The following is a 23,656-nucleotide window of genomic DNA, read 5'->3' on the forward strand; positions in this document are numbered from 1 at the left end:
AGAAAAATAAATAAAATCTAGGGGCAAAATGAAATATTTCCTTTTTTAAAGACAAAACATAAAAGATATCTGCTATTTATAAAAGTATAAAACAATAAATTATACTCTCTCTGTTCCACAAATCTTGACACGTTTGATTCGCACTACAAGAAAAATGCGGTTTTTAACCGGTTTCTATTAGCACAAACTACCGGTTTCGTAGCTAGCGGTTTCGTAGGGGTAGAAATAAAGGCGCTGATAGAAACCGGTTAATAACCGGTTTCATAGGTATGTAAGACACCGATTATTAACCGGTTTCTATTAGCGCATTTTTTAGCGGTGTGTTTTGCATTGATAGACACCACTACATAATAGGATAATAGAAACCGGTTTTTAACCGGTTTTGTAGGTTATTTGTGGAGAAAAAAAATTATTTTGTAGCCCTTATAAAAAGGGCTTTTAATAAAATAAAATAAAATTTATAACAAAAATAATAAACAACAAATAATTAGTTCCTACAGCTTCCTATCATTTTCAACGGTGTCTATTATCTTCTCCGGATTGCTCTCTTTCTCGATCTTGTCTACCAGTTGTTGCAGCTTTCTATCAATCTCCTCAGATGCCTTGTTTCTTCTGTCTTGCTTTACGACTGGGCTTCTTCTTCTGAGCTTTTAGTTGCTCGAATTCCACTATCTTTTCGGGGCAAACTCTGCAAGATCACACTCCACAATATGACATTTTTAGAATCTTGAAATGGAAAAGAAAGTATTCACATCATACCTCTCCACAAGATCAGCCGGTACAATCGATGCCTCGACTCCGTCCATGTCTTCCCATGAAACCTTAAAATAGTCCCTTCCCTGGATTTTTCGTTGATACAGGACATTTCATTGGCATCTACACTCACAACCAAAACTAATTGAATATACAGCCATGTAGTCTTAACCAAACGGACTGCTCCCACATACCTCATTAATTGGCAAACGGAGTTCTAATTCCGATGAAGTCGAACGAAGGTTAGCAAATTGCCTCAAGTTTCTTTCTGCAATCTTTGGAAGGATGTACTCATCTTGCAATCTTTGGAAGGATGTACTCATCTAAACCAAGAAAAATACAACCTTTAGCAATGCACAAAGACAACGCACAATAGATTTTTCATTCTAGATAGCTGTTGGAAGACAAGTAATCCAATTCCTTCACAATAAAAACGAGCACAATAGATTTTTCATTCTAAGAGTAGAAGGGGAGAACATAATTCAAGAAACATTCACAGACATGCTTTTGCTTTCAAGATAACATTCCTCTTTTGCTTTTATAAGAATATGGCAGCAACAACAAATGAAGCAGATTTTGCTAATATGAAGCAGCAACAACATATTTAATTATCAAAATAGCATGAAAAGTTGTCAGCAAAATTTTAGTCGTTTAGCATGCATGAATAAGGTAGCTCTCAAATTTTTAGTTGTAAGAACTTTGAACTATATCAGTATCTTTTAGCTCACATCATCTATCCACACATAGGCCCCCCCAACATATAGTGTAGAATTATAAAACTAGAAAGCCAATTGAAATAGCATATTGCAAGGCAACAAAAACACATGGAAGAATTAGATCGACCTTTTTTGGCCCAGATTGACGAATTTGATCCAGTATTGGAGCAAGAGGTGGTAAGGTATTGTATTCATCACCAAATACAACCCTAGTACCCACAGGTCTGTGCACATTCATCTTCAACACACAGTTCACCATATGATTAAACCTTTGAAGTAGAAGTAATGAAATTCAAACATGTGAATATAATTTAAAATAATGATGATAACTTACATATCATCTCTAGTATCAATTTCATTTTCTTCTCCCAAAGGTTGGGCTTTCTTTTCTAAAAGAAAACCCTCTTCCCTTTCTCAGGCCTCATCGTAGTTCCTCTTAAGAGTTCAGAAGGATTCACATCAGAATGGCTTTCTGGCACCAAGCAAGATCTTCAGAAACCTTTTTACCCTTAACTTTTTTTGTTTCGAAAATCGAACTCTGGAAGTCAGGGGAAGACCTTTTGATGCAAAATATCCATCTGTGACATCAAAAAATGTTTTATCGCGCTGTTTAGTGACAACCAAACTCAAGAAACTCAAAAGAAGATATAAACACCTGAAAAAGAATGCGGAAGAGAGAGAGGAGGGTGTGAAGGCAGAGTAGAGCGTCCTAGAAGAAATCTGCCCCTAGGTTTTCCTTCAGTGAAAGAGACGCCAAATTTTTCCCTGAAAGTTCACGGCAGGAGGCCAAATACGCCGGTGAAACTCACAAAATCTGACTTCAGTGATGAGGAATTGACGATTTAGTGAGGGATGGAGGCGAGGCCAGGACGTGTAGCGTCGGCTAGATATGGTGGCGCGGGGAGATGGAGGCGGAGAACATCAGTTGTGCGGCAGATGAGATGAATTTCAAGTAGGGTTTTAGATTTGGGGGCAGGCGACAGAGATGATATTTTGTGGTTGCGTCGGCCGTTGAGATAGACGGGGTGAGATATGGAGGCGGCGCAGGGGACGTGTGGCGTCGGTCGGGGTGGGGCGGCGCCGGAGAGGTCGACTGAAAGGGGGAGCTCGACTGAAACTTCGAGAAGAACATAGTGGGCGGCTGTTGGTGCTGAATGTGTGTTTCAAAGTTTGATTGTCTATTTTTATTTTTTTTAATCTTGAAAAGTTCTTTAAAATCGGTTTTAAACCGGTATAATATGATTTAATTAAAACCGATTTCATAACATACCTACGATACCGCATAAAAGAAACCGATACTTAAAAACCGGTTTCTATCAGCGCTTTTTTTTTAAATAGAAACCGGTTATATCTACGAAACCGGTTTTTGAAGCTATGAAACCGGTTTTAAGTAAAAACCGGTTTCTTTTAAGTGGTTTCTATTACAGTTTTTGTTGTAGTGTCGGCACGGCAATTAAGGAGTTGTAGATTAATATTTTAAGTGTGTAGATAATAAAGTATAAACGTGATAAAGTAGGAGATGAAATATAATAAAGTGATAAAATAGGAGATAGAAAATAATAATTGCTACTATATTTAGAAACGTGTTTAGATTCGTGGGAAGGCCCAAAAAAAAATACGTGTCAAAATTTGTGAGACGGAGGGAGTACTCATTTAGGATATTTTTACCCTTATGTATCATTCGCGCATTGCTCGACACAGAAGCGTCGAGTGTCGAGCATAGATTGCCGAGCAATAGTTCAAATTGAACTATTGCTCGACACCTCGAGCATCACGTGTCGAATGTTGAGCAACTGAGCGTCGAGCATCGAACGGACAAGGGCGGAGATATCGAGCGTCGAGCAATAATTCAATTTGAACTATTACTCGACATTAAGTGTCAAGCAACTGAGCGTCGATCACTGAACTGTCGAGCACTACGTGGCGAGATGGGACGAGGAGGAAGCAAGGCGAGGCACGGGACGAAGAGGCGTCCCGCGGCGGAGGCATATCTGGAAAGTGAGGCAAAGGCTGGGCGGATAGATCTAGGAAGCGGTGGGGAGAGAGAGAGAAGAGGGTGGTGCGGTTTGTCGAATGAGAGGTAGAGGTTGGGCGAAGGAAGGGTTGAGGTGGGAGACAGAGGCGGGTGGCCGCGGCGGAGGCGCGGTGCAGCTGGCGAAAGGGGGAAGCGGTGGAGAGAGAGAGAGAGAAAAAAAAAAAAAAAGGCGGTGCGGCTAGGTAGTGTTGGGCGAAGGAGCAACTGAGCAGATGAGGTAGGAGGCCGCGGAGATAGAGGCACGGTGGGGAAAGAGAAAGATAGAGATAGGGGGAAGGGCCGCAATTTGGGGGGAAGAGGGCTTGTTTAAGAATTCTTTTTTTCTTTTAAGGGTATAAATGTCAAATTTTTTAAAATGAGTAAATTTACACGTTTTAGTTTGACCACTTTTCTCCACTCACAATACAATTAATTATCATTATTAATACTACTATTTAAGTGAGACCATTCCTCCACTTACAATATCTTAACAATTTTCATTAAAACTTGTGACGTCCTCTTTTAAGACTATTTTTAGTGGATGGAGGGAGTATATTTTAGTGTAATTCATTATTTTAATTATAGTTCATTAATTCCATTAAGATTCATAATTATTTTGAAGTAAATGTAAATTCAGATAGAATTTTAATTGCACACTGATAATTCTCCGGTCAACGTTAATTTTGAACAAGACGAATGAACAACAACTCAAAGTAGTGTATTTAGTATATTTTGAATTTTCCATTCATATGTAATTTGTATTTTTGTAGGTTATTGAAAATAGCCTACAAATCTAGGATCTTACAGTGCCTATTGAAAATAACAACGGTAGATTTCATTGACATCAAAAAAACTTTATGCACCTATTAAAAAAAGAAAAAAAAAGAGGTTTATATGCACAAAATTTGTATGATACTTATGACAGTGGAAATCGAGGGGATTATAGATGCAACTCATTAAGTTTAATTATGATTTGAAGATTAATGCTTGAATCAAATAACGTGGGTGTGGTTCATAATTAATTAAATTGTGGAATTAATGGTGAAGTTGAATTATAGTGATAATTAAGCATTAAAGTTGTTAATTATCGACGTACGCATAGGTAGTGTTGTGTTGGTTAATTAGTTTGGGATGGAGGAATGGATCAAATTGCATACATTTTATTGAATTCAACATCGGCGGCCTCTCCATCGGAAGGCGGTACAGAAAGGGAGCCGGATCTTGACCTTGTAGCGAAAGCCATCTTCCTAAGCATCCTCTTGTTCTTGCTCTCAATCCTATGCATCACTACCCAATAACACATGGTCCCCAGCGTGGTGGCCAGGATGGTCGTCCCGATGATGGTGACGAACACGGCCAGCCACCGCTCCCGGTCCCCGACCACCACGAATGACAGCGCTAGGTACGCCACCGACACCAGCACGCACGCCAGCCACATGAGCTTGTTGATGATGGCCATCATCTGCTTCTTCGCCTTGCTCTCGATCACCACCACCGACGTCTGCACCACCACCACCGCCAGCGATATGAAGAGCGCGATGGAGTCGAAGACGAAGAAGATGAGGAACGCCGCCTTGGGCGCGATGTTGGCCTCCCCAAGCGAGTGCCCCGGCGGGATGTTGTTCGGGTCGTCCACGTACTGCCCCGGCACCGTGAAGATGGCCGCGAACGCCACCGTCGCGATCAGCACCGCCACCACCGTCGTCGAGTTGATGGCGTTGTTCAGGCCCTCCACGTGCATCTTGTTCAGCCGCTTTGCGATCCCCTGCACGCGCCTCCGCGTCTGCCGCGTGTGCTCCAGCTGGTTGTGCACCTCGTGCTTTATGTCGCTCACCGTCTTCTTCAGCTCCGACGTCGACGGGTTCCCCCCCGCCTGCGGGTTTATCGCCCGCGCGCTCACCACCCCGTGCGCTTGCAGCACCGACGCGATCTCCAAGTGCGCCTGCTTCTCCGCCGCGTCCAGCGCCGTCTCGCTCGACCGGTTCACCACTCCAGTATCCGTATCCTTATGGCTCACCAGATACTTCACAATCTGCATTAATTGCATATTACTAATATATCAAACGATACAACTACAAGTAGGTACGTACATGGTCTCTGCCCTTGCGGGCAGCGATGTGTAAGGCCGTGTTGCCCTTGCTGTCGACCATGTTTATGGTGGAGGCGTCCGCCCTGATGAGCTCCGCCACCACTTCTAGGTTTTGGCCCTTGGCGGCCATGTGGAGCGCCGTCTGGCCTTTTTTGTCCGTGCGCGTGATGATCCTGGCTTCCTTACTCAGAAGGGCCTTCACAACTTGAACGTGCCCATTTCTAGCTGCAGAGTGCAATGCCGTTTTCCCATTACTTTTAGCTATGGTAGCCAGGCTGCATTCCGATTCCAAGAAATAATTCACCACCTCTATCCGCCCCTGAGTCGCAGCCGTGTGCAGCGCCGTCGTGTTGGCTATGTCAACCGTCATAGACAGTTCCGGATGCGCCTCCATCAACACCTTCACCACCTCTTAAAACGCACGACGCAGTCACACAAAACATATATACATGAAGCATGCAAATGTGTGTGTAAGATGAAAATGTACCTAAATCCCCTTGTTTGGCAGCAATGTGGAGCGCGTCGAAACCGTTCTTGGCCTTGATTCCGGCAGCGGGCAAATCGTAAAACTGAATCAACTCCCTGACGAGCTCGTAGTAGCCGTACTCGGCGGCCACGTACAAGGCCGTTTCGCCCGCCCAGTTCTCTTTGGACAAAAGCTCAATGAGGTCTTCCTCGGCAACATCATCGATGATCTCTCGTATTGCCATTAGATTGCCCGCTCGAGCGGCCGAGTGCAGCGCCGAGTCGTCGCGCTTCCCCGTCAGCTGCTTCGTCATCTTCTTCCGCGGTGTCATCGGAGTCTGCCCGGACGACGTCGTCATCGGAGTCTGCCCCGACGACGACGTCGTCATCGGAGTCTGCGCGAACGATGATATGTACGGCGTCTGCCCTGCTGATGAGCTCTCCATTGCCACTACCACTCTTTAGATTTATACCAAAAATCAACATTTCCTCATCATTCAAGGCCCTGACAATCATCATTCACTCCTCGATTCATCACATACAAAACATCACAAACTTATGTATATTTTTATTTCAACATACATAGATCTGGAGCGACATGCATGATTGGATATGATTTGTACCTTGGCTGCGAAGAAAGAGACACCTTTGGCTCTCTGTCTTGAAACCAAAGGGGCGAATCTATAAAATTAACGATTTCTTTTTGGATTTCGAATTAAATCAAATTAAATGGTTTCAAATAGGAACAGAGAAAAGTCGGGAAAAACAAGCTAAGGTGAAGGAGGCATCAAAGGCAAATGTATGCGCCAAAAAAGTTATACATACACAATAAATATTTTATATGTGTCTGTGTATGTGTGTGTAAATCTGCACTGAATCAAATACAGAGCTCTGAAATTAAAATTTCAAGAAAAAAAAAACAGAGATTAACAATAAAAGGTGGCCTAAAAGGTGATGATATGATTTCTTTCATGCATGTGTTTTATTCTATTTTCTGAACAGATTGTTTGTGGAAAGAAGATCTCAAAAAAATTATACAAATACACAGCATGGACCAGTTTCGTGCCTCATATATATCTGTAAGCATGTAAATAAAACTAGAATAGTCCTTCGTGCATAATAGTTATAGTTAAATAAAAAAATAAAAAGATATATATAACTAAATTAAATAAAACAATATATGTTAAATGAGATTATATATTAATTTAGTGTTTCTTAAAATAAACTATAATAGTATAATATGTTATTATTCTATAGTAATTACATATTGTTATTAATATTTTTTTATATAAATTATGAAAAAAGGGAAATTAAAAAATATTTAAAATAAATATCAAGGAAAATATTACTTGGAGTATTACTTAAAACTATAAATATATTATTTAATATGTTTAAATTTTAAATTATCATAACTTGTTCATTTTAAATCCTTTTTTTACATATCATATATCAAATTAAAAGTCATTTTACTATCTTTCTTTCAAGACATATATTATATATTTTATTCAAAACATAATTGAATGAAAATTGAAAAAATGTGCCATATCTACACGAGAAAAATGAAGAAGATTAAAATTTAAATATTTGTTGATCAACCTAAACTTTTACTAGTGCATACTACATATTAATAGTTAGTTAAGATGATATCGATAGGATTAGCTGTGGTCAAAACTTTCATCACTATCGTAGTATTAATTCATAAACAAAAGCTATTGTCATTTAGTATGCATGTGTTCAATAACATTTTAATTAATAATATTAATTTTCGTGACTAATATCTTCAGACACAGAGTAGATAAATTCTAGCAAAAGAATCTAAGCAGCGGTAAAAAAAAAAACTGAATTTAATATAATCACTTGTATAATTGTATTGCTTTCATAAATGTGAAATGGCCTAAATTTTCGTGTATACTTCTCGCCGTTGTGACTCGGTAGTCGGTACTGTACTAGCAAGGAAATCACCTAGAAAAGGGTGGACTAAAGTCAATCAAAATATAATACTATATCTATACTATATTAAAAAGAGAGTTTTCAAACTGAAATCAATTTCAAATTAATTTCAAAATTAAATGACAATTTTATAGTTATAATAAAATTGAAGGTTTATGCTTAAACTATATATTTTTCTTTTTATTTTTATTTTCTTTAACTTCTTATTTGTTGTTACATTTATTTCCAAAATTATGAAATTTGATTAATTATAAAATATTTAATATGCATATTAAATTAAAGATCACGATAAGAGCTTTATATATTTTGTGAAAATATTTGATTTAAAATGTAAAAATTAAATTTGTTTAAATATCAAAATTTTATAAATTTTTCTTTCCTCTCCCATCTTTTATCAATAAACATATTTTAAATTATTTTTAATTAGTATTTTATTTTTACTTTTTTAACTTATTTTTTTGTTTTTATTTTTCATAATATCAAATTTTATAATTGTGAATTCTTTTTTATTTTTTCAATATTCAATTTAAATATATTCAATTAAAATTATTTTTTTATTATATTTATAAGTATAATAATTGAATTAGTATTAATTTTATATAAATATAAAAATTAAAAATATTTTTTCGTGCATTGCACTGGATGCAAATGCTAGTATAATTATACTAGAAAGAAAATGGTTAGAGCATTTGCATCGGTTACACGATAGCAGCCTACTCGTGTAAGGCTGCTATCGTGTAAGCCGATGCAGCCCTCACTTACACGAGGGCTACACGTTCTATCGTGTAGCCCTCACAACCGTTGAAAATAGGCGCGTGTTTTACACGCGCCTTAAAAAAAATTGGATATTTGAATTTTGAATTTGAAGGCAGCTTTGACTGCCTCGGTTTTCGTGCCAAATTTGACCGTTCGAATTTATTTATTTATTTATTTTTTTAATTTTTTCTTCTCTTTATATTCCATCTTCCTCCTTCTTCTTCCTTACTTTCACTCCACAATTCTCCTCTTTCAATCTACACTTCAAGTCATTTCTTCTTTTTTCTTTCGACGACATATATCTGGAGTGGCGTTGCTTCGTCAAGAGTCCACCGATGGCGACAAATCAGAAGGAGGCGAGGTTCAAGAAGATGCAAGAATCGGCACGAAAGGATGTCGAACGTGCCTTTGGAGTCCTTCAAGCTCGGTGGGGAATCATTCGCAGTCCCGCGCGGAATTGGTACCTGGAGCACCTCCGGGACATCATGCTGTGTTGCATCATTCTCCACAACATGATTGTGGAGCACGAAGGTGAAGGAGCAACCAATTGGAGAGATGACGACGCGGGACATGGGGCGTCTAGCAGTGACTTGACGAATAGTGGTCGAGCAACCCCAGTTTCATTCGAGGAATATGTGCAAAGAGATACCCTTCTCCGAGATAGGCAGTTGCACGCCGCGCTCCAATATGATTTGATAGAGCATGTTTGGGCACGTTTCGGACCTCTAGGGCCGGAATAGTTATTTGTAGGATTTGTTTTTATTTTATTAAGTTTTATGTAATTTTTAGGATTTCAAAATTAATGCAATTTAAATTTGAAGTAAATTGTGTGATTTAAATTTATGAAATTAAACTTAAATGAAAAATGGAAAAATCAAAACTAAAACTATCATGTAACCCCAATGCAGTCTCTTTACATCATGTGGTCCCCCCTTATAAAGTAAGTTATCATGTAACACCAATGCGGATGCTCTTAGACATGTCAATTGATGATTCGAATTATTATTTTCACTATTTTGAGTACTTTCATTTTACTAATTCCAATTGAACTCTGAGTTTTCATTATTTAAAAAAAAAAAAAAAAAAAAAAAACAACAACAACAACAACAATTTTGTTTATCAAAACATTTAATGACCAAGTCCAAAAGTTTAAAATAATTTGATTTTTCAATGTTATATAAAATAATTCAATTTGATTTAGTGACCAAAGGTCCAAAGCTTAAAATAATATAATATGTAAAATATATTCAACATTTATATTAATATTCAAACAAAAAATTACAATCAATTAAACATGACAAGTTTCGCTACTTAAATGGAGAAACTACAAAGGCCCTGAGAGGTTGTTGGTCGCCCATGGCGTTTTCCCTCAATAGAATAAAACTTCTTTTTTGCTCTCTCCGTTCCAGCGAAGATAAGGAGTTCCTTTTGAGCACGATATTTAAGTAGCTAATGTTTAATGAAAAAATTAAATAAAAGAGGGAGTGAATGGAAATCCTTTTGAGCACGATATTTAAGTAGCTAGTGTTTAATGAAAAAATAAAATAAAAGAGGGAGTGAATGGAAAAATAGCTTTAATTCATTCCAAAAAAAGAAAACAATTCAATTTTGTTAAAACGGATGGATTAGTTTTTTCATTTGCTAAAGGCGGTCTCAACTCTTAAGTCTTAACTAACCAAATTGACCTCCACTATTCCGAAAAACAACTCCATGCACTAATGGGTCGTTTATCGTTGAAGATTAACTTAGATAGATAAAAATAATATAGATTAAATTATTGTTTACTAAAATCCTAAAGCCCATGATTATTACGACCATTTCCGATAAGTTACTTGATTTACATCCTACTCAAAAGGGCTAGAATTGCAAAAAACTTTGTGAGGAAGTTTTTTTAAAAAAAACTCAACCATATATATTACCAATTGGTCCAATCTTGAATACTAAATGCCCCCAAGGGTAGTGTGCAAAGAGGATTTAAATAGCACCACATAATATAAACATACACTATTTGACAAATTTCAATCTCATTACAAAATTTTGCAATGCAAGATAGTGCATGTTAACGTCGATCTTGTATATAATTTATTTCACCATGACGCCATCCTATTCATAACAGCTATGTGATAGCTTCTGAACAGTCAATACAGATTTCCGCTAATTTGTTCATTACAGAACATCATTAGTACGCCAAGATACAAGTTATTACCTTCATTTTCACTGTGTCTGCAGGCACTGTTTCTTCTCTTTAGCAGCATCTACCATCAACTTATAGAGCGCAAATCCTCCTTGGTGGCATCCCGGCATTTTAGGCATTATGTGGGCCAAATCACTCTGATGTTGAATAATTGGAAGTAATAATACCGTATGTATTAGTTATAAGGGGATAAAACATGCGAGAGAATACCGCATTTAAGAAACACATACGCTAGTAGTAGTAGAGATTGCCAAGCTGGTTCTTCTCCTAGAAACTTCTTCAAGTTACATAAGAGATATTTCCAATTAGAAATGTTAGAGATCAATTCTCGCAAGTTTACAGTGGATCTGTCTCTACTAATTTTTTATTTATGTAGTTGTTTTGTGTTTCTTCAAATGATAAAGTTATTTAAGGTTAGAGTTGAGGATGGGCAGGGATGGAGGATTCTCCAAGGGTCCTATAAGGTAATTCAGTATTTCATCTATTTAAGTCAGTAGAGCTGTCTCAAGCATGCGGAACAACATTCTTTAGACTTAAATCGGAGTTCCTAGACCAATTATCATTGTGTGGTGCATAATCTGTCACTAGCTTGATGAGTGAATTGCATATTTCAGCCCTCTCAAGATTCTACATAAGCAGGGAGTTGGTTTAGAGGTTTCCTATGCTTAATTATTAGTCATGTAACGAACATTTTGACTTTTTCACACACTTTTAACTGCAAGAAACATCTCCTTCATGATGCACATCTCACAAGCCTAAACTGCATAAAAGCTGTTCGTTGAGACAAATAGAATGAACCATAAATACTGACCATTGGCATGGTATACAGCTGGGTTGATTCGTAGCTGTCTTCAGCGCTGGAATAGCGTTGCTGAATTTCCTCTGACTGAAGACTGCATTTAATGAAGAAAAAGGCAGCGGGCCTAACATTCAACGCTCTCTGGGATATACCAATAAAGATGGGCTCACCCTGCATCAATGGAAAAAGCATCAAAACATCCATTCTGTTGCTCCAGAGAATCATAGCATCTGGAAAGATAAGACTGACAGTAGAATATAATGATTAGCTTCCAGCACTAAAGTCCTGGACCAGTTTGTTCATGTCATGCTAGTTTTAACTTTTAACATTTATATATAACAATTGAAGAGCAAGTTCACTTAAAAGTTGGGGAATTTAATGGGCAGACTGGTGGATTGGAAGGAAATAGTAGAACATGAAAAGTTAACAGTGGGATTGCTAATCGTCAGTCCTCACACTGTTAGAATTTACTTGCAATTGTGTTTTTGAAGTGCTCTTTTTATCAAAGCTAGAACTTCAGCTTTTATGTGTTAGGTATCAGTTTGTCATGTAAGTATCCAAATTACCCATATTAATCAGAAGAATACATGTTTAACTAGTCAACTACCAATCTACAACAATACCTTATTATCTTAAAATTTCAATGATATGGTTTATCCCAATATGATGCTAAATTCAGTAGACCCAAAACCTAAAAACAAGCTTCCAGTCATTCTTCAAAATACTTCAGTGTTGTTTTTTGCTGATGATAAATGGGCAAGATGAAATAAACCTCAACTGGGGCCCAGTAAATTTAAACAAACCTACTGAAATTCATAAATTTGCTGTAGGTTTATTTACATAATTATTACTATGTCATACAGTACTCCGTCAAAAAGAGTAACAACTTACTTGTCTTTAAGAAGAAAGAGTATCAATTTGCAGTTAGCAATTTAATGAATATTATACTTAATACAGAATGTAGAATAAAACTGTCATTGGAGGAAAATTTGGCCACATTAACTATTCAACCAGCTTACTAAAAGGAGTTATACTCACAAGGGTAGAAGCAGGAACTCCAATTTCTTCAACTACTTCACGAATAATGCTGTCAAACATCTCCTGTGAAACCCTTTTGTCCGCCTTCTGATGAGTTAATTCTCCAGTTGTTTGATGTCTTATTATGCCAACTTCTTTGGGCTGTCAAGTTTTTCAACAGGTAGTAGGTATTACTTCATAGAGAAGATGACCAAAGCTTGAATAACATTATACTGTTTGGATTTTCAAATTCTTTTTCAAAAAACAGAGAGTCAACTAGGGCAAAAATAATAGTTTCCATGAAAGTAACTGGAATAATACCTTTTATTATTTAGGTTATTGGCATCTAAACACATCAACTTTAGGGGTAGTCTGGTTTTGCACATGAACTTTGTAATGAGTAAAAAAATACATGAACTTTAATGCTGTAGCAATTTTACCACAAATTCAATGTTTCTAGACATTTGAACTCTACAGAAACCCTATGATTTTTAGGTTTAGTGTTATGTAGATTCACTTAAAATGACGTGCTTTAGAGATGTTCTATACGACGTCGTTTTCTAAAACACCCGATGAGTACATGTCAACATTCCAACTTGCCACGTCAACTTTAAATTGAGCGAAAATTGAATTTGTGGTAAAATTGCTACAACATTAAAGTTCATGTATTTTTTTTGACTCCTTTCAAAGTTCATGTGCAAAACCAACTACCCCCAAAGTTGGTGTATTTAGACGCTAATAACCCTTATTATATATAGTGGCTATTTATAAACTTGTCTGTCTAATCATATGTTTTTCCTTTACTTTCACCATCATATTTTAGGTAAGTATCTATTTTTCTTAATATTAGGATGAAATTGATTTATAACACTTGACCATAGGCAGTAATCTATCCTTCTCCAACATATCAGTATACTTCACTGAGATAATATAATTTTGCTCCTTTGACAAGATCATGCATTACCAAATCATTATTAGTTGGTAGTTTTACAATGATATTTTGAAATTCATTGTTGTCATATTAAAGGAAATTAAGCTTGCTCTACCTGTATCATTGTATCTGAACAATAAAAAAGTATGAGTATGCCTCATACTGTTAGTACTTTAGCAGGATATTCTCAAGAAAAAGAGAGCATTGTATTCGTTAAATATGTACCTCTGGGTGGCCTCCAGGGAAAACAAAGTGCTCGGGAAATTCGCCTACATTGGCACTTCTTTGCAGCACAACCACTTCTTTGTTAGATGTCTCCACGATTGCACCATTGCCAAGAGGATTAGAGGTATGTTGACACCTTCTCCAGTCGTCTGTAAACAAAACGCAATAATATCTAATTAGTGAACTTGTTTCATATATTGGTTATTGTTATCAATTGGTTATTGGTATCTTTGATAAAAACCCAAGACCCTAGTCATAAGTAATACTGTGATTTATGTTTCATAGGTCTTGGGGTGGGAGAAGCAAAAGCTACGCAACATACAAGTTAAAATTTCAAAGTTCTTGTCTTAAACTACTTCATGATTGAGCAGATTTACCTTCAGATGAAACGAGAAATCTTTCCCACAAAGGATTTAAATTTGTCCCCACAAATGTCCTAAGCAAGAACAGGTACAAAGTTAAAAAAAATCATCATAGCTTTGATACTAGATTGAACACCATATGCATGCATTATTGTAGTTAACAAATGAAGCAACATTGGAAAAGGAAAGACTATGTAGCATTCTATGCAAGTAAAGAGTATCAAATGAAACAAGAATCTTCCGTGTAATTTGATGCAACACCAATTAGAAACTATATCCACACTAAAAGTAAAGGGATCTTCTATGCAATTTATTATTCCTTAATTTCCTATGGGAATACTTGGCATTGCTTGGCTCATGCAAACAATCGTTGGCAGAGAATGATTCTCTTTACTTCCATGGGACCATGAAAGTCTCTTCGATTGCAGATTGCGGACCAAGGCACCAATGGTGAGAGATGAAAAAATTAAGACAGACTTCAGGTAAAATGAATCTATATTTTTAGGGCCGGATTTGCACCAAGAAAACAATTTTAGTGTGTTTTTGGACTTGAAAAACATTAGGATGTATCTGCTTACTAACATAAAGGTTGCAGGTGTATTTGCACCTTAATACCTTATGCCTACAAAATACATCTGTTTTTCTATCTACACACACATGAGAGAGAGAGAGAGAGAGAGAGAGAGAGAACCTATAATCTGTCAGGCCAAGATGAAGGCGAACATTTGTCTTCTGAGAAGAATGAGGTTCGCCATCCAGAATGTGGCCACCATACTGTGAAATTATCAACCGTATATTATTTCTGACTTGCAAAGCAGCGCCATTTCAACATCTTGTTTTATAAATGAGCTAACAAACCTTTCTTGGTTAGAAACTTAAAGAAACACAAAACTAGCATCTATTGTAATCTATACCAATACAACAATAACTCCAGTTCAACAGCAAGCTTCAGCCTAGTGGAGATTGGAGAAACATAATTAAAAAGCACAAGCGGGAGCGGGACTGGTCATGATTGAAACTATAAAATGAAAAAGATCAAAGTTCGCTACTTAAACAGGAAATGTTGTGTCAAAAATTGATTGGGCACATAAATGCGAGGTCTTAAGAAAAGATTCCACTTACCCTGAACTTGAGTCCATTGAACAAGGATGAGTTTTGTTGAACTCTCCCCTCCCAGATCTAACAAGTAAATCAATTGCATATCAATTACTAAAGCATAGCCGCAAAAGAACCAGGAATTCACAATTAATCAACAAAATAGCATTCTAACTAGGAACACTACCTCTGCAATTGTGTTTTCCAAGCTGGTGTCAGGATGGGGAATCCTATCGTATTTCTGATCAAACACCGCCGATACCTATAATTTACAGAGAAGATGATGGAACAGTGACGGAAGAAGCAAAAAGTAGTGGTAGACCGTGGAGAGAAGGTAGAGAAGCAATGGTAAAAGGCCAAAGGGGATCGCATTACCTCGGAAGGAGATAGACCTGCCGGACACGAGAGAAGAAGTTTAAATGCGGGAAGTTCGTCGCCGGCGACGATTTCAGTGCGCCGTTCCGCCGTTTCCATTGCCGCGAAACCACGAGAAGCGCCCAACTGTTCGACGAAATAACCGCGTGATGGCGGGATCCCATGTTGATCGGGAATCTCCTGAGAATATTAGTTATTCTCATTCCCCTCTTTTTTGTTTGGTCACTTTTTACTTCGCATCGCAATTGATTTTTTCTTAGTAATATTTTCATTTCTATTGTTCATTTTTTGACTATATTTTGATTTTTCGTCAAACTTTTTTTTTTATTAAAATTTTTAAAAAATGTATTCAAAATAATATAATTAGAAATATCGAATATGCGATGAAAATGAATACTTGACAGAGTAGCAGCCAAAGTGGAGACGTGACGACGGCAACAACGACAGTCAGGCAACCGACAGGACGGGGAGAAGAAGTAGTTGGCGGCAACGGCAAGTGTTTAAGTTCTTACTTTTCATACTTTTTTTTATTGAAATATAAAAGTATGTAGATTTTCATTTGAATTGAAGTTGGTAGTATATTTTTAAAGTTTTGACAAAAAAAAATCTATATTTATTTATTTAAATAAATATTCTTCTTTTCTGTATAGTCATTTTTAAAAATATTATATATATATATATATTAAATATATATAATTGAATATTTTTAAATACTGAATTGAATATCATAATTTTGAAATCATATTTGATAATTAATTAAATTAAAAAAAATTGTAATTATCCGAATCATGAAATTTAGAATTTGAATTGAATACTGAACTGAAGCAAAATTATTTGATTCGTATACATTTTTAATTTACAGTTTAATATTATTTCATTGTGTAAACAAGTTACTTTTCGTTGCTTTACTACATTCACAATAATTGTTGGATAACTTGGATTCTTTATTCTTACGGTTAGTTCAACATACTATGACTTTTAGAGCAATAACTTTTAATGTTGATTTACACTATACTTCCTCTATCTTCAAATAAGTTGCATATGATATAAAATTACAAATATCACGAATGAGTATAATTTTACATATGTATCCTTAATTATATTTCATAAATTTAAGATTTCAAGTTTTGACTCTCTCTCTCTCTCTTAAGTGGAGAAGAAAGTGAAGAGAATGAATTTAATTTAATATTAAGACAGGAGTAAAATTGGAAATTTAACTTAATTTTAAAATCCCATAATATGATACTTATTTGAAGATGCCGGAAGGAGTATCTTATATTTTTATTTATTGGACGTAATAGTGAATCTACTAATGTTTTTTTTTTATAAAATGAATCTACTAATGTTAAAATCTATAAATAGTAATTAATTTTGTTTAGAGCATTATTAATTTAATATTATGCACTAACAATTTGAGAGTTTGAGAATAAAAATGTGTTAACTTACTGTTTGAATTTTTTTCGAGCCTCTCAGTCCGTATAAAATCACAGCATGCTTGTTTGGACATCTCAAAATGCAACCAACCCTTGTACAAGAGAAAATGAAAAGGCACATATCATCTTACTGTTTTTAATAAAACAAATGTCAAATCTATTAATTGTGAACCTCTATAGGTCTTGATTTCACAATATTTATTTATCCGATAAAGTGTTTAGGAGTAATAAATACTAAAACCTGTAAAAAAAGAAAGATAAAAACTCAGATATTATATTAACGTCACTACAACAAAAGGTTTGATTAGTGACATGAAGTTTGATAGTTATTATGTGTGTCATAAAAATTAGTGATATTTGATGATGTAGTTAATCACTAATAATTATATTTTCAAACGTCATTAATTTTTACAACTCGAATATTAGCTACCAAACATCATAACACTAATGGGGAGATATGTTGGACGACGAAGATGCTAGGGACGAGGACGCCTTTTTAAATTTTTCCTCATATTCTTCGTGTTCATTGTTTTCAACTGCCCATGGTCCTTTGCGAGTGTTTTTACGCGATTTTTTGTTTTGCTTTTAGACGGATCCTTTGTGACCCGACTCTTTGTTAGCGTCTGTGTTCTCAGGTGTTTTTAAGTTTCTTTTTTCTCTTTTTTCTTTTTAAATTTTTTTTTATTTCAGCAGTAGCATCATATTTTTATTATAGTGCGCAGGGGTACAAAAAATAATCACGTACTATATACAGAAATCGATTTTAGTATAAGAACTATGAATGAGCCAACTGTATTTAATGAGTCATTGCCATTACAAGTATTTTAGTTTCTGGCAGAAAATATTCGCAGCCACTATCATGGGCAAATTTTCTTTATATGGTACTCCCTCCGTCCCGCGAGTCTTGACACGTTTGGGTTCGGCACGGGAATTAAGGAATTGTAGATTAGTATTTTAAGTGTGTAATTAATAAAGTATAAAATTGATAAAGTAGGAGAGAGAAGGTAATAAAAGTGATAAAGTATGAGAGATAATATAATAAAGGTGATAAAGTAGGAGAGAGAAGGTAATAATTATTGCCAAAAAAGGAAACGTGTCAAGATTCGTGGGACGGCCCAAAAATGAAAACGTGTCAAGATTCGTAGGACGGATGGAGTATAATTGCAATTAATGTTACGGGCCCAAATCTTATCCCCCATATAACAATGTCAGATTTGATTTACGTAATTGGGTAACCCAGTCCCAGGTCATAGGATATGTGTAGGTTAGAAATTAGTTGTCTCAAGCCCAAATCATATACTCCTTTTGTTCCATGAAACTTTAATCACTTTCTTTTTAACACGAGTTTTAAAAATTTAATGTGTTAAATATAGTAGGTGAAAATATGAAAATATAAATTAAAAAAAAATATTGTCGTATAAGAAAAGTGATCAAGTTACATGGAATAACCCAAAAAAAAACTGATCAAATTTCGCGAGACGAAGGGAGTACTTGAATCGAGCTATTTTTTTATATATTTTTAAAAACTACTTCAATCGAGCTATTGATTATCTACAATTGCAATTCAACTGAAATTAGTTAATGCTACTAGTCGGTAACCCGTCGAAAATCGACGGGAATAAATGAAAATATATAAATATTTGTAATTATTTAATACATTTTTTATTTGATGATTTTTTTAACTTAAATAAAGCATTAAATAAGTTTGTTTTAAAGTAAAAGATGTTAACTAAATATATTTTTAGTCATTCTAATTCTCTGAACTCAGAAACTAATTTTAGACACTTCCACCAATCCAATTTGATTATGATGATTTTAGAATTTTTCGATTCTTAAAAATCAACTTCTGTCTCATCCTCCAAAAAAAAACAAAAAAAGAAGAAGCAAATACCAAAGTCTGAAGCCGAAACATGATACAGTAAAAGACGAACTATATCCATCCTCATGCTATTATGTATAAAAGAAAAGAAAAACCTAAGAAACCGTTGAAAGTACAAAAGAAACAGACTAAGGGCCGAGCCTCATTAAAACCCTTTTACGGAAAATCCGGTAGGAAAAACCGTAGAAGGAAAAAAGAGTACTCGTCTAAAACGAAAACAAAAAGGAAAGGAAAGAAGAGCGGGAAGGTCAGTTTCAAGAACTCCGGCCTAACCATCGTCCCCAAACCGACCCGGCTCAACCATCCTTATATAACATATTTTATCTATGAACATGAAAAAATATGATGTGATTTATTGTACCTTTCTTCCCTCCAATCACAAGCAGCACGCACATATCAAATCAACCTAGCAAAATATAAGAAAAAAAATATTTTAAATAATATCGTTAATGACTTAAAATTTGTAAAGTTTGAATAAAATATTAAATTTGCAATTACCTCATAATCTATCGAAAATTTCATCATACACAACATTAGTTGTTGTGTCTTGCGTATGACCACTCTCATCACATACTAAAATCTTTAAACCTCTTTTTCTAGTGACTCTTGAGATTGCCACGTAGAGTTGTCCATGACTAAAAACTGGTTTCGGTAGGTATAATCCTACATTTGAAAGAGATTGTCCCTGGCTTTTATTTATTGTCATAGCAAATCTCTGACTTTTGAGCACCCTCTTGTGTGGAACTTGGAAAATCACAACTTAATTTTGATCATCTTGTCTAAAACTTAAAATGTTATAACTGAGTTTTGAGCATTATCTTGTTTGAAGTTTGGAAGACCATAACTGACTTGTGAGCATCATCTCATCTAGAGTTTGAAAGATCATAATTGAGTCTTGGTAATCTCGCCTCTTACTTATGAGCATTATCTGCATCATCCCGTCTCAAACTTTATACAACATCGTCAAATTTGAAATCATATTCAATCATATATATATATATATAGTTAATTATTTAAGTGAATACATCTATATATAAATGTATTATATATATCTATACTATATTAAAACAGCAGTTTTCAATTAGAAATTGATTTCAAATCAATTTGAAATTGATTTCAATGGCAATTTTGAAAATACTTTTAATATGAAGGTTATAAATATATTATTCACGTCCCATTCATTTCACACGTTCACTAATTAAACCAAATCTATTATCTATTAATTAATTAGACAAAAAACCATTAAAATGAATTTATACAATCCCACGTTCACTAATTAAACCAAATCTATTATCTATTAATTAATTAGACAAAAAACCATTCAAATGAATTTATACAATCCACGGTCAACTGAACAAATAAACTACTAATATGTTGTTATAAAATAAAATTAAATAAAAAGTAGTTATAATAAAATTAAAAGTTTATGTTTAAACTATAATTTTCTTTTTATTTTTCATCTCTTTAACTTATTATTTGTTGTTTTATTTCTTACCAAAATTGTGAAATTCGATTAATTATAAAATATTTAATATGCATATCAAATTAAAGATCACGATAAGAGTTTTAATTTGATATGTTTTATGTAAATATTTGATTTAAAATGTAAAAATTAAATTTGTTTAAATATTAAAATTTTATAATTTTCTCTCGCATTTCTCATCTTTTTGAAAAAAAATATATTTTTAATTTTTTTATTAGTATTTTTTTGAAACTTTTTTTGCTTTCATAATATCAAATTTTATAATTGTAAATTCTTATTATTTTTAAATTTTTTAATATTCAATTCAAATATATTTAGTTAAAATTAAATTTTATTATATTTATGAGTATGATAATTAAATTAGTATTAATTTTTATATAAATATAAAAAATAAAAAATATTTTCCCGTGCATTGCACGGGATGCAAATGCTAGTACATATTAATTTGTGGGTATGATGTATCAGGAGATATTTACTTTGAATATTTAATAAGATATATGATTAAGTAATTTTATTTTTAAGATTATAAAATTTTATAATCTCACATATTTTTAATGGAATGTGAATCAATAAAATTAGCTCAAATAATATAAACTACCAATAGTCTTGAAATATTTCAAAATTATAATTCATTTTCATAAATAAGAGATTAAGTCTCATTATTTTTATTTATTTAAATTAATTCTAGAAGATAAACTCTCCTAAAAAATGTTAAAGTAAAATTTAATAATGTAAATAAATTATATAGTGAAAGAGCCCGCTTACACAAAAATATATAGTGTAGATTGGGATTAGCCTAATTTCGAGAGAATCTAACTCCAACTATTTTTCCTTGTCACTTATCATGAACTTATATGCAAGCCATAAAAGATTTATGTTTTATAAAATTCGATCTCCTATTATATCTAATATTACGTATTTAATTTAAAGGTAATATTATAATGTGATACATTAGCTTGCGATATAGTTTTGAATGTATATAAAAATATTTATATAGAATATTTAATGGGTGGAGTTTGATTATGGTTGGAGACAAACTACTTCAATCGAGCTATTGATTATCTACAATTGCAATTCAACTGAAATTAGTTAATTAATGCTATTCTTTTTGTGGGCTGAAAATTAGTTCAGCTGTTGATAGGCCAAATTCTTATTCATTTCAATTTTGAAGCATGCGCTTCAACTTGGGGAGAGGAGTTGAGATTGAACTCCGATCTCTCACTTTTAAATACTCCCTTCCATCTATCTATTATATAATACAATACATGTTGAAGCCCCCACAATCTTTCTCTCTCCTACATGGCACTCTCATATTCTTCCATTCTCTTTTTTCTAAATACTACATTTCATGTTTTAAATAATTATTATTAATTCAATTAATCATTATAATTTTTTCCTTTCCTTATATATTTAACCGTTACATAAGCAATATTAATGTGCATTTATACAAGATGCATATAAATTTGGAAAATTCATATTCATATCCAGTATATATATAATGATGTAATTTTAAATTTTCGCATTATATTTTTTATTTAATAAATAATAGTAATATCTATATTATATCTAATCATTATTTTTAATGAAGTAATTTATAATGCATATAAATATAAAAATACTAATCAATAAAGGAGCATATGGTCAATCGAAAAAAATACAAATGAAATGTATCGATTATATTAATATTGCTATAATTATTAATTAAATATTGATTAGTCGAAATATATGCTAATATAAATTTATTGCAATCTTCTTTATAATAGGATTAAGTCTTAACCTATGTGGCATCCCTCATATCTCACCATTTGCAATTATTCCTACTATAAACATTCTAATTTTAATTTTTATTTAATAATGCATTTAATTAAAACACCACATTAATTAATGTGCTTATATATTATTATGTCCGGCCCTTAGTTTGCTCTCTGTGCTCTCAAGGGTTCTAGGATTTCTTTTTTCTTTCTCTTTTTTTAATAAAATTTTATTTTAATAAAAAATAATAATATATTATTATGTCCGGCCATAGTCATTTCTATTTATCTTAAGTTATCATTATATACATTCCTAATATATATATATATATATATATATATATATATATATATATTAATGAATAATTTCCTTAGGTTTCATTTCCTTTTATTCTAAAGCTATGTTTCAAGTTCAATAATTATTCTTCATGACTGAACATAAATTAATTATTCATATCCTCTCATTTCATTGCTAATAAAATTAAATTTTGATAATTTTTTAATTCGAATTACTCAAACTACATAAAACACGGGTTCAAAATTCAAATAATGATTTCATCATCATAGTTTTAACAAGTAAAACAATGAATCCATGAAACTTCAAATATTTATTTTGAAGAGCGATTCCTCAAATTTTCAATATTTAAGTAGCAAATTTTTGTTATTTACAATAGAAAAATCAAGCTTACCTATTTGTTTTTTTTAGAATTCAAACATTTTAAAATTTCTTTAAAAAAATATTTTCCTCATCTCATAAAAATATAGTACTATCACTTGAAAAAATATCATTGATTGAATATGCTTACAAAAAAATTATGTTTTACGTAATTAATATACTATGTTATATTATAATAGAATGACAAAAAATGATGTGAGGTTATATACGTTGCATTTTATGCAATGTATATGCTTTTTTATAGCTCTAAACGAGATGATTCTCAAAATTCACTTTTGGTTATTCAAACTCCAAATGTGATAATGTAAAAATGTCAGAGGTGGTCTATCAAGCTTTATACGAGACATACTCAAATTTAATTTTGGCTCAAATAATACGATGCTCGCAAGTTAAAAGTGGTTTGTGAAGCTCTCCAAATGAGTGACACTTGGAACTCAACTCCGGTCTATCAGACTATAACTAGATGATGCTCACAAGTCAATTATGCTATTTCAAGCTCCACACGAGATGATGCTAACAAGTCAGTTATGGTCTTACGAGCTCCAGTTGAGATGTTGCTCACAAGTCAGTTTTTATCTTTGAAGCTATAGCTGGGATGACGATACTCATAAGTCAAATCTCATATAATAAGTTTCATATATGATGATGATTAGAAGTTCGACGTACAAAAGTCAAATGTAATATTTCGAGCTA

General features: G+C 33.7%; 3 protein-coding genes across 8 annotated transcripts; all 3 read right to left on the minus strand.

Moving 5' to 3' along the window:
* Positions 1-392: 392 nt before the first annotated feature.
* On the minus strand, positions 393-2,655 carry LOC131000732 (single-strand DNA endonuclease 1-like). 4 transcript variants are annotated; one of them, XR_009093781.1, is made up of 6 exons: positions 2,125-2,655; positions 1,804-2,047; positions 1,597-1,707; positions 948-1,076; positions 760-876; positions 393-688 (listed from the first exon to the last, which is right to left on the minus strand). XR_009093781.1 is itself a non-coding variant. In XM_057926781.1 (4 exons), exons 2-4 carry the CDS (start codon positions 1,726-1,728, stop codon positions 823-825), a joined length of 315 nt encoding a protein of 104 aa, XP_057782764.1. In that variant the 5' UTR covers positions 1,729-2,047; positions 2,125-2,649; the 3' UTR covers positions 393-822. The 4 variants fall into 4 exon arrangements, 1 of the variants encoding a protein (XP_057782764.1); XR_009093782.1 differs by having other exon boundaries at positions 393-672; positions 948-1,048; positions 2,125-2,649; XR_009093780.1 differs by having other exon boundaries at positions 948-1,048; positions 2,125-2,649.
* A 1,968-nt stretch (positions 2,656-4,623) lies between these two features.
* LOC131000733 (ankyrin repeat-containing protein At5g02620-like) lies at positions 4,624-7,116 on the minus strand. Its single transcript, XM_057926782.1, has 4 exons — positions 6,661-7,116; positions 6,060-6,542; positions 5,574-5,983; positions 4,624-5,515 (listed from the first exon to the last, which is right to left on the minus strand). Exons 2-4 carry the CDS (start codon positions 6,481-6,483, stop codon positions 4,628-4,630), a joined length of 1,722 nt encoding a protein of 573 aa, XP_057782765.1. The 5' UTR covers positions 6,484-6,542; positions 6,661-7,116; the 3' UTR covers positions 4,624-4,627.
* Positions 7,117-10,716: 3,600 nt separating this feature from the next.
* LOC131000734 (nudix hydrolase 9) lies at positions 10,717-15,979 on the minus strand. Of its 3 annotated transcripts, none has more exons than XM_057926785.1 (9): positions 15,742-15,979; positions 15,554-15,628; positions 15,394-15,450; positions 14,963-15,045; positions 14,287-14,345; positions 13,910-14,058; positions 12,775-12,915; positions 11,749-11,907; positions 10,717-11,074 (listed from the first exon to the last, which is right to left on the minus strand). In XM_057926785.1, exons 1-9 carry the CDS (start codon positions 15,838-15,840, stop codon positions 10,958-10,960), a joined length of 939 nt encoding a protein of 312 aa, XP_057782768.1. In that variant the 5' UTR covers positions 15,841-15,979; the 3' UTR covers positions 10,717-10,957. The 3 variants fall into 3 exon arrangements, with proteins under 3 accessions (XP_057782768.1, XP_057782766.1, XP_057782767.1); XM_057926783.1 differs by having other exon boundaries at positions 14,963-15,073; XM_057926784.1 differs by lacking the exon at positions 14,963-15,045.
* Positions 15,980-23,656: the final 7,677 nt, after the last annotated feature.

Source organism: Salvia miltiorrhiza, chromosome 8, assembly GCF_028751815.1.
Source record: "Salvia miltiorrhiza cultivar Shanhuang (shh) chromosome 8, IMPLAD_Smil_shh, whole genome shotgun sequence".
NCBI lineage: Eukaryota > Viridiplantae > Streptophyta > Magnoliopsida > Lamiales > Lamiaceae > Salvia > Salvia miltiorrhiza.